This window comes from Solanum stenotomum, chromosome 10 (genome assembly GCF_019186545.1).
Source record: "Solanum stenotomum isolate F172 chromosome 10, ASM1918654v1, whole genome shotgun sequence".
Taxonomy (NCBI): Eukaryota; Viridiplantae; Streptophyta; class Magnoliopsida; order Solanales; family Solanaceae; genus Solanum; species Solanum stenotomum.
In genome coordinates, this window is record NC_064291.1 from 46,358,027 (window position 1) to 46,371,050 (window position 13,024).

The 13,024-nt window shown below is 37.7% G+C and overlaps 2 protein-coding genes across 4 annotated transcripts; one reads left to right on the top strand and one right to left on the bottom strand.

Moving 5' to 3' along the window:
• Window positions 1-557: 557 nt before the first annotated feature.
• Window positions 558-4,584, top strand: LOC125878474 (protein MOS2). 2 transcript variants are annotated; one of them, XR_007447757.1, is made up of 2 exons: window positions 558-2,235; window positions 4,354-4,584. XR_007447757.1 is itself a non-coding variant. In XM_049559734.1 (1 exon), the coding sequence occupies exon 1, from the start codon at window positions 705-707 to the stop codon at window positions 2,172-2,174; it is 1,470 nt and encodes a 489-aa protein (XP_049415691.1). In that variant the 5' UTR covers window positions 558-704; the 3' UTR covers window positions 2,175-2,404. The 2 variants fall into 2 exon arrangements, 1 of the variants encoding a protein (XP_049415691.1); XM_049559734.1 differs by lacking the exon at window positions 4,354-4,584 and having other exon boundaries at window positions 558-2,404.
• Window positions 4,585-4,597: 13 nt separating this feature from the next.
• LOC125878475 (cytoplasmic tRNA 2-thiolation protein 1) lies at window positions 4,598-12,964 on the bottom strand. 2 transcript variants are annotated; one of them, XM_049559735.1, is made up of 10 exons: window positions 12,740-12,964; window positions 12,548-12,662; window positions 9,751-9,893; window positions 8,258-8,377; window positions 7,777-7,889; window positions 7,591-7,683; window positions 7,159-7,199; window positions 5,739-5,805; window positions 5,511-5,622; window positions 4,598-5,011 (listed from the first exon to the last, which is right to left on the bottom strand). In XM_049559735.1, exons 1-10 carry the CDS (start codon window positions 12,827-12,829, stop codon window positions 4,847-4,849), a joined length of 1,059 nt encoding a protein of 352 aa, XP_049415692.1. In that variant the 5' UTR covers window positions 12,830-12,964; the 3' UTR covers window positions 4,598-4,846. The 2 variants fall into 2 exon arrangements, with proteins under 2 accessions (XP_049415692.1, XP_049415693.1); XM_049559736.1 differs by lacking the exons at window positions 9,751-9,893; window positions 12,740-12,964.
• Window positions 12,965-13,024: the final 60 nt, after the last annotated feature.

Genomic DNA, 13,024 nt, shown 5'->3' on the forward strand with positions numbered 1-13,024 from the left:
AAACTTGTCACGAGCAACTTCATATTTTACGAAACAAACTAAAAGACAATGCTTGAAAGTTGAATACTAATAGTAACTACATGAATAGTCAGAATAAAGCAGAGTTGGAGGAGACTTTCTCTCACTATGAATGAACTCTAGAAAAACAATTGAACCTAAAGAATAAATAAGATGAGAATGTCATGTTATAAAAAAAAGCCAAGAAGCAATCTATTTAGATCTTCAATCCTCACCACAATTTGCCTCTTCATTATCGTGTTATAATAATTATACATCTTTAAAATCTATCTTTAATTAATGTACTTAGTACAAAATTTATTAAGACCCTTGGTCAACTTAGAAACATAATGCTAGTAAGTTTTTTGAGTATGTAAGATTATGAATAGTCTCACTTAATTTTTGTAGCTTTTGTTTAATTTTTTTTCTTCATACAACTTTTTAATTTTAATACAATAAGCATAAAGACTATTTTAATATACTTTCAATTTAAAATTATAATAATTCTTTTTCTACTTAAGATGAACTCAGTATTTATTTATCACCTTCCGAGCAAGTTTACTCGCATTGATCATTCTTCTATTTTTTTATTACTACTATACCCTTCTCGATTTCCGGTACGGAAGTCCTTAGCTCGGCTTCTACCCAGATACCGGCAAATTCGCCGACGTTGAAGTCTCCCGTCGCTGTCTCCGTTTCCGGCGACGATGAAGCTCTCATTTTCTCTCTCTTCAAAGCCATCTTCAAACCTGAAGAAGCATCCGTCTTCTCAGACCTTCACCGGCGACGATCCCCGCAACTCCTCAAACCCCGTCGAAAAAGAGTACGTCACGGAATTCGACCCTTCCAAAGCTGCAGCTAGTTCCACCAAAGACACACTCATAATACCTCCAAAGCAGAACGAATGGCGCCCTATCAAACGGATGAAAAATCTCGAAGTCCCTCTCCAAGCGGATGCTTCTGCTGCCGATCAACCACTTCAATTCGAACTTGACTCTGGCGCTGGTGTCGAACCGGCGTCAGATGGAATCTCTTACGGCCTCAATGTCCGCCAATCAGAAAACCCTAATCCTGATCCTAACCCTAACCCTAACCCTAACCCTAACACGAACTCAAACTCTAAACAGATGATTGATCCGATGTTGCATAAGTTTAAGGAAGATTTGAAGAGGTTGCCAGAGCATAACGGGATTGATGAATATACTGATATGCCAGTGGAGGGATTTGGGGCTGCTTTGTTGAAGGGTTATGGGTGGGTTGAAGGTAGAGGGATTGGTCGGAACGCGAAAGAGGATGTTAAAGTTGTTGAGTATAAAAAGTGGACAGCTAAAGAAGGGATTGGATTCATACCTGAAGTACCAAAACTTAGCAGTAAGGGTGAAGGGGCTGTTAAATTGATTAAAAAGAAGAGTGAAGACGGTGTTAAAGTAGATCATAGTGATGGTAGTATTGAGAAGATAGATAGAGAAAAAGGAGGGAATGGATTATATGTAGGGAAGAAAGTGAGGGTAGTGAGAGGAAAGGAAATGGGAATGAAAGGAGAAGTTTTGGAGGTGAATAGCAGTGGAGATTTGGTGATCTTAAAGCTTGCGGACAAAGAGGTGAAGCTTCAAGCACGAGACTTGGCTGAATTGGGTTCAGTGGAGGAGGAGAGGTGTTTGAAGAAGTTGTTAGAATTGAAGATTAGAGAAGAAAAGAGTAAACTTGATGGGGTTAGGAAACAGTCATCTGGAGGTAGAAGTAGAGATGAAGCAACAACGGAGAGTAAAAAGGAAAGCAGAAGAAGTAGAGATGAAAGGAGTGATAAAGTATCTTGGCTTGCTAGTCACATCAGAGTTAGGATTATAAGTAAGGATTTGAAAAAGGGAAGATTGTATCTAAAGAAAGGAGAAATTATGGATGTGGTTGGACCGACAAGTTGTGATATATGTATGGATGAAACTAGGGAGTTGATACAAGGTGTGGATCAGGAATTGCTTGAGACTGCTCTTCCTAAGCGTGGTGGTCCAGTTCTTGTTCTGTATGGTAGGAACAAAGGTGTGTATGGCCACTTGGTTGAGAAGGATAGTGAGAAGGAGACTGGAATTATCCGAGATGGTGATACAAAGGAGTTACTCAAAGTGCGACTTGAACAAATTGCTGAGTATCTTGGAGATCCAAGCTATATTGGTTATTGATCCCAGTCCTAGTGAGTAGAATTTGGCATTGGCATGATGAGGAATTGCTATCAAATCAAAGGTATTGAAATTGTTACTTCCTTGGCCTCTCATGTTATATAAAAAACACACATTATCTTTTCTTTCTTATTCATGTAAGTGCTTTGAAGGTTATATTTTTGTAATTTTGATGCATGTATAAGTACTGCTGCTAATGGTTCTTCTGTTAAGAACTTCTAGCTATTAATCCAGTCATTTCTTTTTTTTCTCCTCTTTAAAGCAATAACAAATCTTCTCTGTTTTTTTAGATGAAAGTAAAAGTATCATTGCCAGTATTAAGTAGATGAAATCTGTGTCATGCCTAGAATTTGGTAGGAAAGATGGCGAACAGATTAGTATAGGTGAGGCTGTTATCTTGTGGTTGTGCCCTTACTTATGGGTCAGAGTAAAAGAAGTTGTACTTATAAGAGTGATTGACCAAGCTCACTATGCTATACCATTGTTGGATGAGCAAAGTGGTACACCTATTCTTTATTAAAAGTTGGTGCTAATTCTATGATATTCAATGGAATGTGATGAAAGATTTGAGTGTTGTTTCTGTGTTACAGCTAGCTATCCTTGAAATTTGTTTGGAGCATTCAATTGCTGAATTGGTCAATTCTGACATATTTTGGACTTGCTTCCCCCAATGTAGTTGTATCAATAATGTTAACGTGGAGTCTGTCTGCTAATTTTTTTAGATTAATAGTGCTGTCTGGCTGCAGTATCTTCCTTCAAAAGACTGCTTCTACCAGGTTTACTATTAGTAGCACTTTATAATGATAGAAGCAACACATATTGGGGTTCTATCTTCTAAGCTTACAAAGTTCAGAAATAAGAAGTGTAATATTTTACAAAACATTACTCCCCTGTACCAATTTATGTGGCACAACTGGAATTTCGAGAGTCTACCAAGTTCTTCTTTGACCGATATTTCTTTATATGTCTTTTAGATATTTTAAGTTGTTAATTATTGTGATTTATACTACTTTTATGTAGTTTTCAAATATGTAAATTTTATTTTAAAAAACTTAAAGCTTCTATGCCGAAATCATGACCAAAGTTTAGAAGTTTGAATCTCGAGATTCCAACTGACCAGACCACATAAATTGGGGTAGAGCCTAGAGGGAGTATTTAATATCATACATTTGAACTAAAAAAAGGTAATGTAACATCTAATTAGCATGAGTCCACCTAAGTTGCTCAAACTCTTCATTTTTGGTGCCGCACCTGTGTCGACAAGACATGGGTGTGGGATCCGTGTCCGATTTGGTCAACGGATTTTGGGTACTTTAACCAAAATCGATGAGAAAAGTCTGGCTAGTTTATTGATTTCTGTAGTCAATACAAAAGCATGTGAAGAGGAGTTGCATGGATGCACTAGTAAGGAGGTGTGAGAGGTAGGTTATAATTGGTTTTGGGCGAGGTAGTGGTAGGTCGAAGAAAACGAGGGGGGGTGATTAGATAGAACAGGACATAGCTTTAGCCTATTGAGGATATGACCCTAGATAGGAAGATTTAAATGTTGAGGATCAGGGTAGGAGTGCAGTGGGTAGCCGAGTGTTGTCGTACTTTCTGTGGGATCGGCATGGGGCTAGTCTCCTCTTCGCTTTATTTAGTATTCGCATAGCATCTTACTCTTCATTTTTACTATTACATGTTGCTTCATTTGCTTTGTTTATCTTACTGTTCTGTTGTTATTTTCCTTTTTATCGCTGCTTTGATTACATTTCCTTGAGCTGATGGTCTATCGGAAACCTCTCTACCTCACAAAGGTAGGGGGTAAGGTCTGTGTGTATCATACACTCCCCGACCCCATAGTGAGATTGCACTGGGTATTATGTTGTTGCAAAGTGAGGTGTACTACTAATCCAGGAGAGTAATATGATTATATCTCTCATATATTGACTTCTCATTATGCGGTATATAGCACGTCACAAAATTGCTTTAGCTTGGTATTTCTAAAGGGGATGTTGCCTCAAGTGGATCCAAACACATTGGGCATCTAATTAGCTGATAGTATTGTGTGGGTCAAAATACGCTTGCATTTGAAACTGCTCAACTGTAGTTTGCTGTCATGAATGCCCCAGGATTAAGCTTCTTGGATATATCTGTGATATATTTTCGTGTAATTTTATGGAGCTTGTGATGGGCTGTGCAGGAAACAGTATCATGAAGGTGCTACGCAGGAAGTCACATTTGCCGAAGAAGACTCTGATGTTTTGCTTATACATGTATTTTAGCTCATCTCGGTTGTACATTTTATAACTGCCTGAATTTCTTTCGTAAATGAGGGTTCCAACTCATACTGCTGAAGTGTTACGACAAGAAGCATCTGTAGAATCCCCATACTTTCTCTCAGTATTCTTACTATCTCTGTTTAGTCACACGGAAGAAAGTACATGTCTATTTGAGCTACTTTATAGACTATTCTATGACGGTGGTATAAAGTTACATTCGTAATTCAATACATTGGGTTCAAATGTAGTCAAATTTGGGGTTTGTAGTTTTGCTTCTACCTCCATAAATACATAAAGCTACATAGATAATATGGAACTTCTAATCAAAGCCCTTTTCACTGGATATGTATGTATGTTGTAATTAAAGCCCTTCATTTAGTTGTTCCAAGTCGTACAGTGATTTATGCAGCTACATCAGAAGTCCAGACTTCCACACTGCTTGCTTTGTAAACTTTGTGTTCCATTAGCTTGTTTCGTGTTTGTATTATGTTCGCTATTGATCCCCCGACTCCGGCCTATGCCTAATTTGGGTAAACCACGATTGAGGCCCTCGAGCAAGACACATGCTTTGCACCATTTCTGCATAATTACACAAGAAATGGACCACTCAGTTTAAATGCAAGTACCAACAAGTAGCCTATTCTGTACAAGAATATGTTAGTAGTAAGAACAAACATCATTTATAACATCCAACAAGAAGGAAAAGTAAATTCAATAAATATAAAAGGCAATAAAACGATGAAAAACAAGTCATTACAGAGTGGAACTAAAGAGAGAAGATCTTCGCAAGCTGATAAGCTAAAAGACAGTTGATGACAAAAGAAATCTGTCACATGAGAGCAACAGCAGTAGGCCTATCTCAACACGGATTAACAATTCTTCAGGAGAAACTTTAACCAGTCAAGTTTGCTATTGCAAAGGAGACAAATGGATCATACTACAATGACATCATTAACATCTTGGGGAAGTAAGAACCAGTAAAGGGAAATCATACTAATCCGCAGAACAAAATATACTTCAACATAGATGCTGGAACTCGAGTATGGCAAAATGCAAGGCGTAGAAGAATCATCTTTACCTGGCTGGATATATAACCACATCTTTCACAGATTCCTTGTTCTGGCATTTTTGTAGAGGTGGAGATCCGAAAGTCTTCACCTGATTTGATAATGTCGAGAATGGCTCTTGGTCTGTCATCATGATAAATTAGAAATTTATGAAGAACAAAAGTAATTTGCAAAGACTACTCATACTACATAATTGCCTGAAGAAATTTTTTTTGGGAAGAATTTCAACTGGGAACTACCTCATCCTTTCTAAATCTTTAATGAACTCACGAGCAAATCCGCGGTACGCATTGGGGGAATAAATACCTGCATTTTCATACAGCCAACTTTTTAGGATGAAGCACAAGGATATGACACAAAGCCAAAACAAATCAGTCAGACAATTCCAGTGTTGGATCATATGGTATCAACACAATAAAGGAAACAAGCACTTGCTCCAGAAAATTATATTGAAAATCCATTTGACGCGTGCAGTGGAGATGAAGCCTAAGGACATTGAGTGCTCAGATCTTCAGAATATCTATGTCAAAGAAATGTCCCGTAACCGGGAATGAAAGCAAAACCATAATAGATAGATGGGCAAAGGCCTGTCATTAGTAAAATTTCAAATACTTTTAACTTCATCAATTAAAAAAATATATCAGACAATTGAGAAGTCGTCATACAAAAAAATGGTTACTGAGGATCATGTAATGTTGTTTAAGTGCAAGAACGATGCATAATGGAGCCAGTTGCAGATTAAAAACATCCAAATTACTACTTTCTCTGTCCCATTCTAATTGATTAGGTTAACACTCGCAAAGCTTAAGAGTAAAATAGTGTGGATATATTATTACTGAGATTGATAAGAAAAGCTTAAAATAATAGTTCGAAGAAATGGAACTGTTGGTTGAAAAATATCACGTTCATTATGGAACAATACAAGGTAGTATAGGTCTATATTGTTGGATCTTTGGAAAAAAAAATGTTTATAATGGTTAACAAAGAAGTCGACTTTTTGGTATGGACTAAGCAAAGAACTAGGTCAATCAGAGTAGGATGGAGGGAGTTTTCTGAGTAGTTCAAATGCTGCTGTTACAGTTATTCTAGACAAATTATTTTTGAAGTGTATTTTTGCAATGTAGATAGTATATGGTATAGGACTATCAATTTGTTCAATATAGGCATATAGAATGAGCAGATGTTTAGCCATAAGTCAGCAAGCAACCTTTGCTTTTGGGGATTATTCTCTTGAAAAGTACAACACCATGAAGCCAACAATTTAGTTTCTCTTTCATTCCTGATCTATTTTCTGATGTATACTAGAAACGGATTTAAAGTTCTTGTTCATGAATTCAAGATAATTTCTCTACCCAGCCTTCTACATTGAATTGAAATATTATTTCCTTTCAGATACCGAGAGAAAATTTTAATATTGAACTAATTCTAAGACGTAGCAATTTTAACACGTTCATATTATTGCATACCCCACCTCTTTCACAACACCTGGGCCTCTTTCCAGTGTAATGGGAGGAAAGAGAGAGACTAAAGTGGACAGACATGAACACAGTACACATTAAAGTGCTTCAACAAGGAGAATGTAAATATACTAACATCAAATAAAGAAGACCAGAAATCCTAGTCCTAGTACTGGAAGTTGAGGAAAGAAAACATACTTACATTCTGTAGAGAAGTAGTCCAGCTTTTTAAAGTATGCATACGTAACAGCAAGTTAAGGCAGGACAGTCATAAGTGATCACAATCAGAAAGCTATGTTTTACTAGGGAAGATGCAGTCATTTGGGGTATATAGTAAGGGGTAGCCCAATAAAATACTATCAACGAAACCCCTTCGGGGTGGCCCAGTGGTTTGGGCTTGGGACTTCCATGTTGGAGTTCTCAAGTTCGAAACCCCTTGCTAGCGAAAGTAAGGGGTTTGCCTCCTGGGTCGAGCTTGTCGCACCGGGCTTGCCTAGTGCGGGTTACCTCTCCTATGTGGTTTGCGAGCTATTGCATAGGAGCGGGGCTTTTACCCTGTGCGCACCCAAAGGTTAGCGGCTACGGGTTTCCCTTGTCATCAAACAAAAAAAAAAACTATCAAAGAAAAGGATATATGACAATTTCCTTCTCATAAGTGTATTTGAAGGGCTTGCATCTCGGTATTGGCCCATCTTCTCCGGTAATTATCGATGTGCATCTACCCAATCTGGTTTGTTAGAGGTAAGAAACCTGTCAATAATTTGGGGAAGAAAAGAAGGAAGAGAATCGTACAAAAGAACTAAATTACAGTTATTTTTACCTTGCAATATCACCTCGTAAAATATTTAAAAGGACTGTTTCAGCAATGTCATCTGCATTATGTCCGGTAACGAGCTTGTCAACCTTTAGCAGTGCAGCACCTCGATCAAGGGCCTTACAAAACAAAAACTAATCAATATGATCTCTATATTACCAGTTTCAAAGAAGTACCATGAAACTGCAACAGTAAGTGGAAAAGAAAGCATTCCAAACATATTTACTACAAGAAGCATGCAAAGAAAGACACTTCTAAAGACTGAACTAAGCTTGGTCACTTCCATAGCAAGAAACAGAAGATTATGTCAGCCACAGAGTAGAGTTCCAAAATATTTCAAAAGCTGTTTTGTTCTCTTGCATACAGCTTTTGTGCAACAACATCTATTACATAGAGATTTGCTGGGAAGGTGCAAACTGTGTGCCAGATGTTGGAGACATTTATCCAAAAAAAATCCTCAAACCCAAAGGCAAGTGTGTCGAATTACCTGCCGACGAAAAACACCACAAAATGTGCAGTTGTTCTTCAAGCCTATCAATTTCACTATTTCATCCATTGTCCACCCATACAATTCACTGTAGGAAACTACTTTTAAAGGAAGTCCATACTGCAAGGAGAAGATAGCAATGACATGGTCATAATAAATTGAGAAGATATAGAGGTTAAAAATTTGCAAGTTAAAAAATCAAACTCATCTAGTGTAGAAACTATAGATGCTGCAAAGACACCGTAACACTTGGAAAAATGACAACTACAGATGCTAAAGAGACACTCAAGTAACTACTGAAAATTATCACAGAAGAAAGCACCTCAACTAATTCCACGATGTACAGGGTACCTCCCACCAACACAAGTACTAAGTAACTCTGGAAAAGGTAATTTCTTAGAGGTGTTCTTTACATTTCTACTGACACACAGATCTATAACAAGAATTTAGAAAATCTCCTAGCGAACTTTGAACTTAATGCAAGCTTACCCAACATGACTATGCCATAATACGAACTAGTTGGTATCCTCAATGTCATTTAGAGGGGGGAAAAAGAGAGAGAAGAAAACATCAGAGGGATGATGTTTCAATTTTCACTCAGTAACTGCTCAATGCTATGCCCCGTAAAGGGATATGAAATAGCAGCACTCAAAAAATTTGTACATCATTAACCGTGGTGCACTTGCGGGAAACTCCTTGCCGAGGGCCTGTGCACCCCCGGGATTAGTCGGGGCTCAAAGAGACTCGGACACCCGGTGCAAATCAAAAAAAATAAAATAAAATTTGTACATCAGCCAATGCGAATATACAAATTTCCTGCAATTCTAGTAAAGAAAACGGATTATGTATATATCAACAGTTATGGAGTTTTGACATTCAGTTGTGATCATAAAACATATAATTCCATAAGCCAGAGAACATTTGCAAAGAGCAAGACACCATTCTTGCATTGTCTCGTCTGTGACCACACAAACATCATTCTTGCTCTTGCTGCATTGAATGAGATGGTTCAAACGGAGATGCTGGTGAAGGAAGTAAGCTACAACTTTGGGATTTTTCTGCTGTTTGACAATAATATAGGAAATATGGTTGTAATCCAAACACCTTTACAGATGGTATTTGCAAATAAACTTGGCCAAGAAAAGATGGGTTGATGATTCAACTGCAATATTCATATTTGAAGTTCGTTCGGACTAGTTTAGGATCTATGGTTAACAAAAGACAAGGTTCCATTCCTCTTCTCCATCAAAGCATTGTAGCATCTAGCACAAGAGGGCTAAGACAAGCCATATCCCAAGATATACACACACTGTGTTGGTCAACTTAAAAACAAACAAACAAGTGACATAAGCTGGCGTTCGTGCAGTTTTTCTCTCACAAGTTAGCAACAAAAGTCAAAGATAAAGATGAAACATAGGAGAGTTCACAGAGTTAGTAGTTATTTAATGAGACCTAGGATTCAAACTGACAGCTTAACAAGATTTTTTCCCTGCCTGTATTTCATTTCTTTTGACTGTTTCAAGAGAATCATCCCTGTAACCAGTTATGCCTTCATCCACTGATAGTAAGAAGAGATCCAATCCATAGTTGTGTCTACGGTTCAACTCTGACATTACATAAGCAAGTACTGTTGAATCTGCAAATAAACCGATTACCATAACAGCTGAGATTAATTCCATCACAAAGGAAGAAGGCATGCTTAAAATGAAACAGTATCTATTACATATGAGAAGCATCCCAGTTAACAGAAAAGCTCTCCACTATAGGACCATTTACAGCAGCAGCACAATAGCCACGGTGAAGACATAGTAACCATGACAAGTTTAATGGGGTTTTGCAATATAAGGTACAAATCAATGTTTATTAGTAGTAAATGATAGTAACTCGGGCTAAAAACGAGCTTAAGAGAGTGACAGAGTCAACCGCGAAGTATGTGCGGGTCCACAAGTGAGTAACAGGACCATTAAAATAATTTTTCATGACTAGGATACAAGTTGGAAGGGATTTGGATGGAATAAGTTGCCCAATGGATGAGAGAAGCAAAAATGGTCCCAAGTCCAAGTTAAACAGTGCACTTACGCCCCATGGAAGCTCCATGGCATGAGAGAGTTGCCAGAGAGAACTGAGAAGTAGGGCAGTAGAGTTAAGTCCCAAGGCAGCTCCAGGGGCACGAGAAAATTTTTGCGGAGAGAGAAAAATACTTTACTTTTGAACTTGGTTAAGATCTTTTGGAAGGGTTTCAACCTAGGCACTCAAGGTACTCAAAAGGTGAGTAACATGACTATATACATAGATTTTCAACACTTCATGCTCCTAACATCACCTGGAAAATCCCTAGATTCCAAGAAACATCTTCAGGAACTCAAGCGCGAAAAACCTAAGGTTTTGTGAGAACTACGATAAAGGTAAATTCTTCTACTCCCTATCATTAAAGTTAATATCTTTTGATCGTATTATGACCATAGAATACAAGAACTGATGGAGTTGATAGTGGAATTAACTATAAGCTCTAAATGGCTAAATGAGACTTTGATGGGGTTGAATGAATAGTTTGGGTTAATGGTTTTAACCACTTAAATTATAGATTTTGAAGAGTTGTCTACACGAGGTTGTTGAGAAAAGACTTGGACAGTTGTTTCGAGGTGAGTTGAGGTTTCTTTCCTGAATCAAGGGTTAGATCAGAATGTTCATATTGAGTGTTTGATGGGATGTATAATCCAAGCCTATATGTTTATTTATTATTATTATTTTTTGATAACCGAGAAATCCGTCTGGGACTCACCCTTTGGACCAATCACAGTATTCTAAACTCGGTGGATAATGGGCCCGCCCCTCTACCCTTCTCCACTTAAATACCGGGCTTCGCTTTGCATGGTGTGGGGCTTGAACCTGCGACCTAAGCCACAAATCCTCCACCTTTTGCCACTTGAGCTAGGCCTTGGGGGCCCAAGCCTATATGCTTATTCTAGCGAGCATATGATTTTTTGTGCTTAAATTGTTAGCCTTACACGTGAGAACGCTATGTGCATATGTTTGCTAATTACTCAGAATGACAGAAAATGATTAACTTCTATGATGTGTTCCAGTTAATTGCTTATATGAAATTATCTCCATATGTGCAAATGCTTTTATTGCTCAAACCTTCGGTTAGATTCAAATTAATGTGATTACGTTCATAGAGGGAGAAGTAGTCAACCTCCCTGAGTATGAGAGCGATGGTGTCCAGAGTTAGCTATCCCATGCTTGCAGCTGCTAACACACTCAGATTGAGCTACTTGATGACCCCATATATGGGTTGAGCTTGGTAAGCATACTCAGAGGCCCCATTAACGCACTCAGATAGGTTGAGTTTGATTGAGCTACTCAATGGCTCCTTCTACAAGTTGAAATTGAGTGAGCAAAATCAGAGGGCCCACAACAAATTTAGCAGTCCTGTGTGTGTTCCTAGATGCTCATGTACGTAGGGTCATCATGTGTTGATCTTTTCAAAAAGTTATTCCTTCTAAAAAAATAACTTCAATTCTAGACTTCCAGTTATCAACTTGAAGACTCAATTTTCACCTTCAGTTTTTTTGAAAAAGGTAACTTGTATTATGAACAAAAGGAATACTCAGAAAAGTATTCCAGTAATACTTACAACAAAATTACAGAGGGAGGGGTGTCCCTACTAAGCTTCATAAATAATCTAAAATACTAGGTTTCACCTTCAGTTTCAAACCTAGTTTTCAGATTCAATATCAGCTTACATATTTGCAGTATTATATTAGAATAACTTCCTTCACTTCTAGCATTTCATTATGATTATAAATGTATAGCTCATACTAGTCTTGTCCTCCGCTTAGGGAAATTGAAAATGAGACTTACAGGGTACCCTTTAAAGCTACTTAGCACATTTGGGCCTGCCATGCCGCGTGGCAAGTGTTGAGAAAGCAGGGAAACATAACACGTGGCTAGAAGAAGAAAAGTCATAAATTCAGTGACAAGCTCCACTGATTCATTCCAGCAGTATTAGGCTCTTTTCAGATTTTCATATATTTAGATGCTATATTATTCCCAGGGAAATGCCTTGAAGGTTTTTGTATTCATACTTCAGTTCTTAGAGGCTCATTACTTGCTAGTAGGTTTTAGCTTTCAAATACTTCTATGTTAAATCCGTCATTTAGTTTTTCAGTCTTTACTTAGTGCAGACTTTATTGTTGTGCTAAGTTCATTAATAGTCATAAAACATTAAAACAGGGTTCACATAACGTCTACAAAGGCGCAGATTCTGTCAAATAATTGCTCACAAACCTTTTCCACCAGAAGCTCCAATAGCTATGCGTTCCCCAGGCTTGAAAAGCTGATTATCCACAATAACCCTATGAATCTCATCTTCAAACACCGTGTAAAAGCACTCCCTGCATATCTTTTTAGATAAATAACAAATTTTAGCACTTCAAATCTGTAAAAAAAAGAAAATGAATTGAGGTAACGTGAGAGTACTTGTTCAAGGGTTTTAGGGCGTTTCAAGGCGGCGCGTTTTTCATTACAGAGAGTACACAACCGGCTCTTTGGCTTCGCCGTCTTCTCCATCTTACACGCAAAAACTACTAATCTGATCTCTTGCCGTCACCGGTGAAGGCTGATAATATTCACTTTTGCTCGCTATATCAATGGCTTCTTTATGCATTTTTATTAAATTACAAAATACATCCTTTTGTTGTAAATTGGTGTCAAATTTGACCATGTATTGTACAGAATGAGTAACTTTGAAGATATATTTTTAAC

Excerpts from the sequence above, each read along its gene's own strand:
- LOC125878474 (XM_049559734.1), top strand. The coding sequence starts at position 705 with ATGAAGCTCTCATTTTCTCTCTCTTCAAAGCCATCTTCAAACCTGAAG.
- LOC125878475 (XM_049559735.1), bottom strand. The coding sequence starts at position 12,829 with ATGGAGAAGACGGCGAAGCCAAAGAGCCGGTTGTGTACTCTCTGTAAT. Across the intron at positions 12,663-12,739 it reads GCCCTAAAACCCTTGAACAA|ATATGCAGGGAGTGCTTTTA; the intron begins GTACTCTCACGT and ends TTATCTAAAAAG. Across the intron at positions 5,623-5,738 it reads AAAGATTTAGAAAGGATGAG|ACCAAGAGCCATTCTCGACA; the intron begins GTAGTTCCCAGT and ends TCATGATGACAG.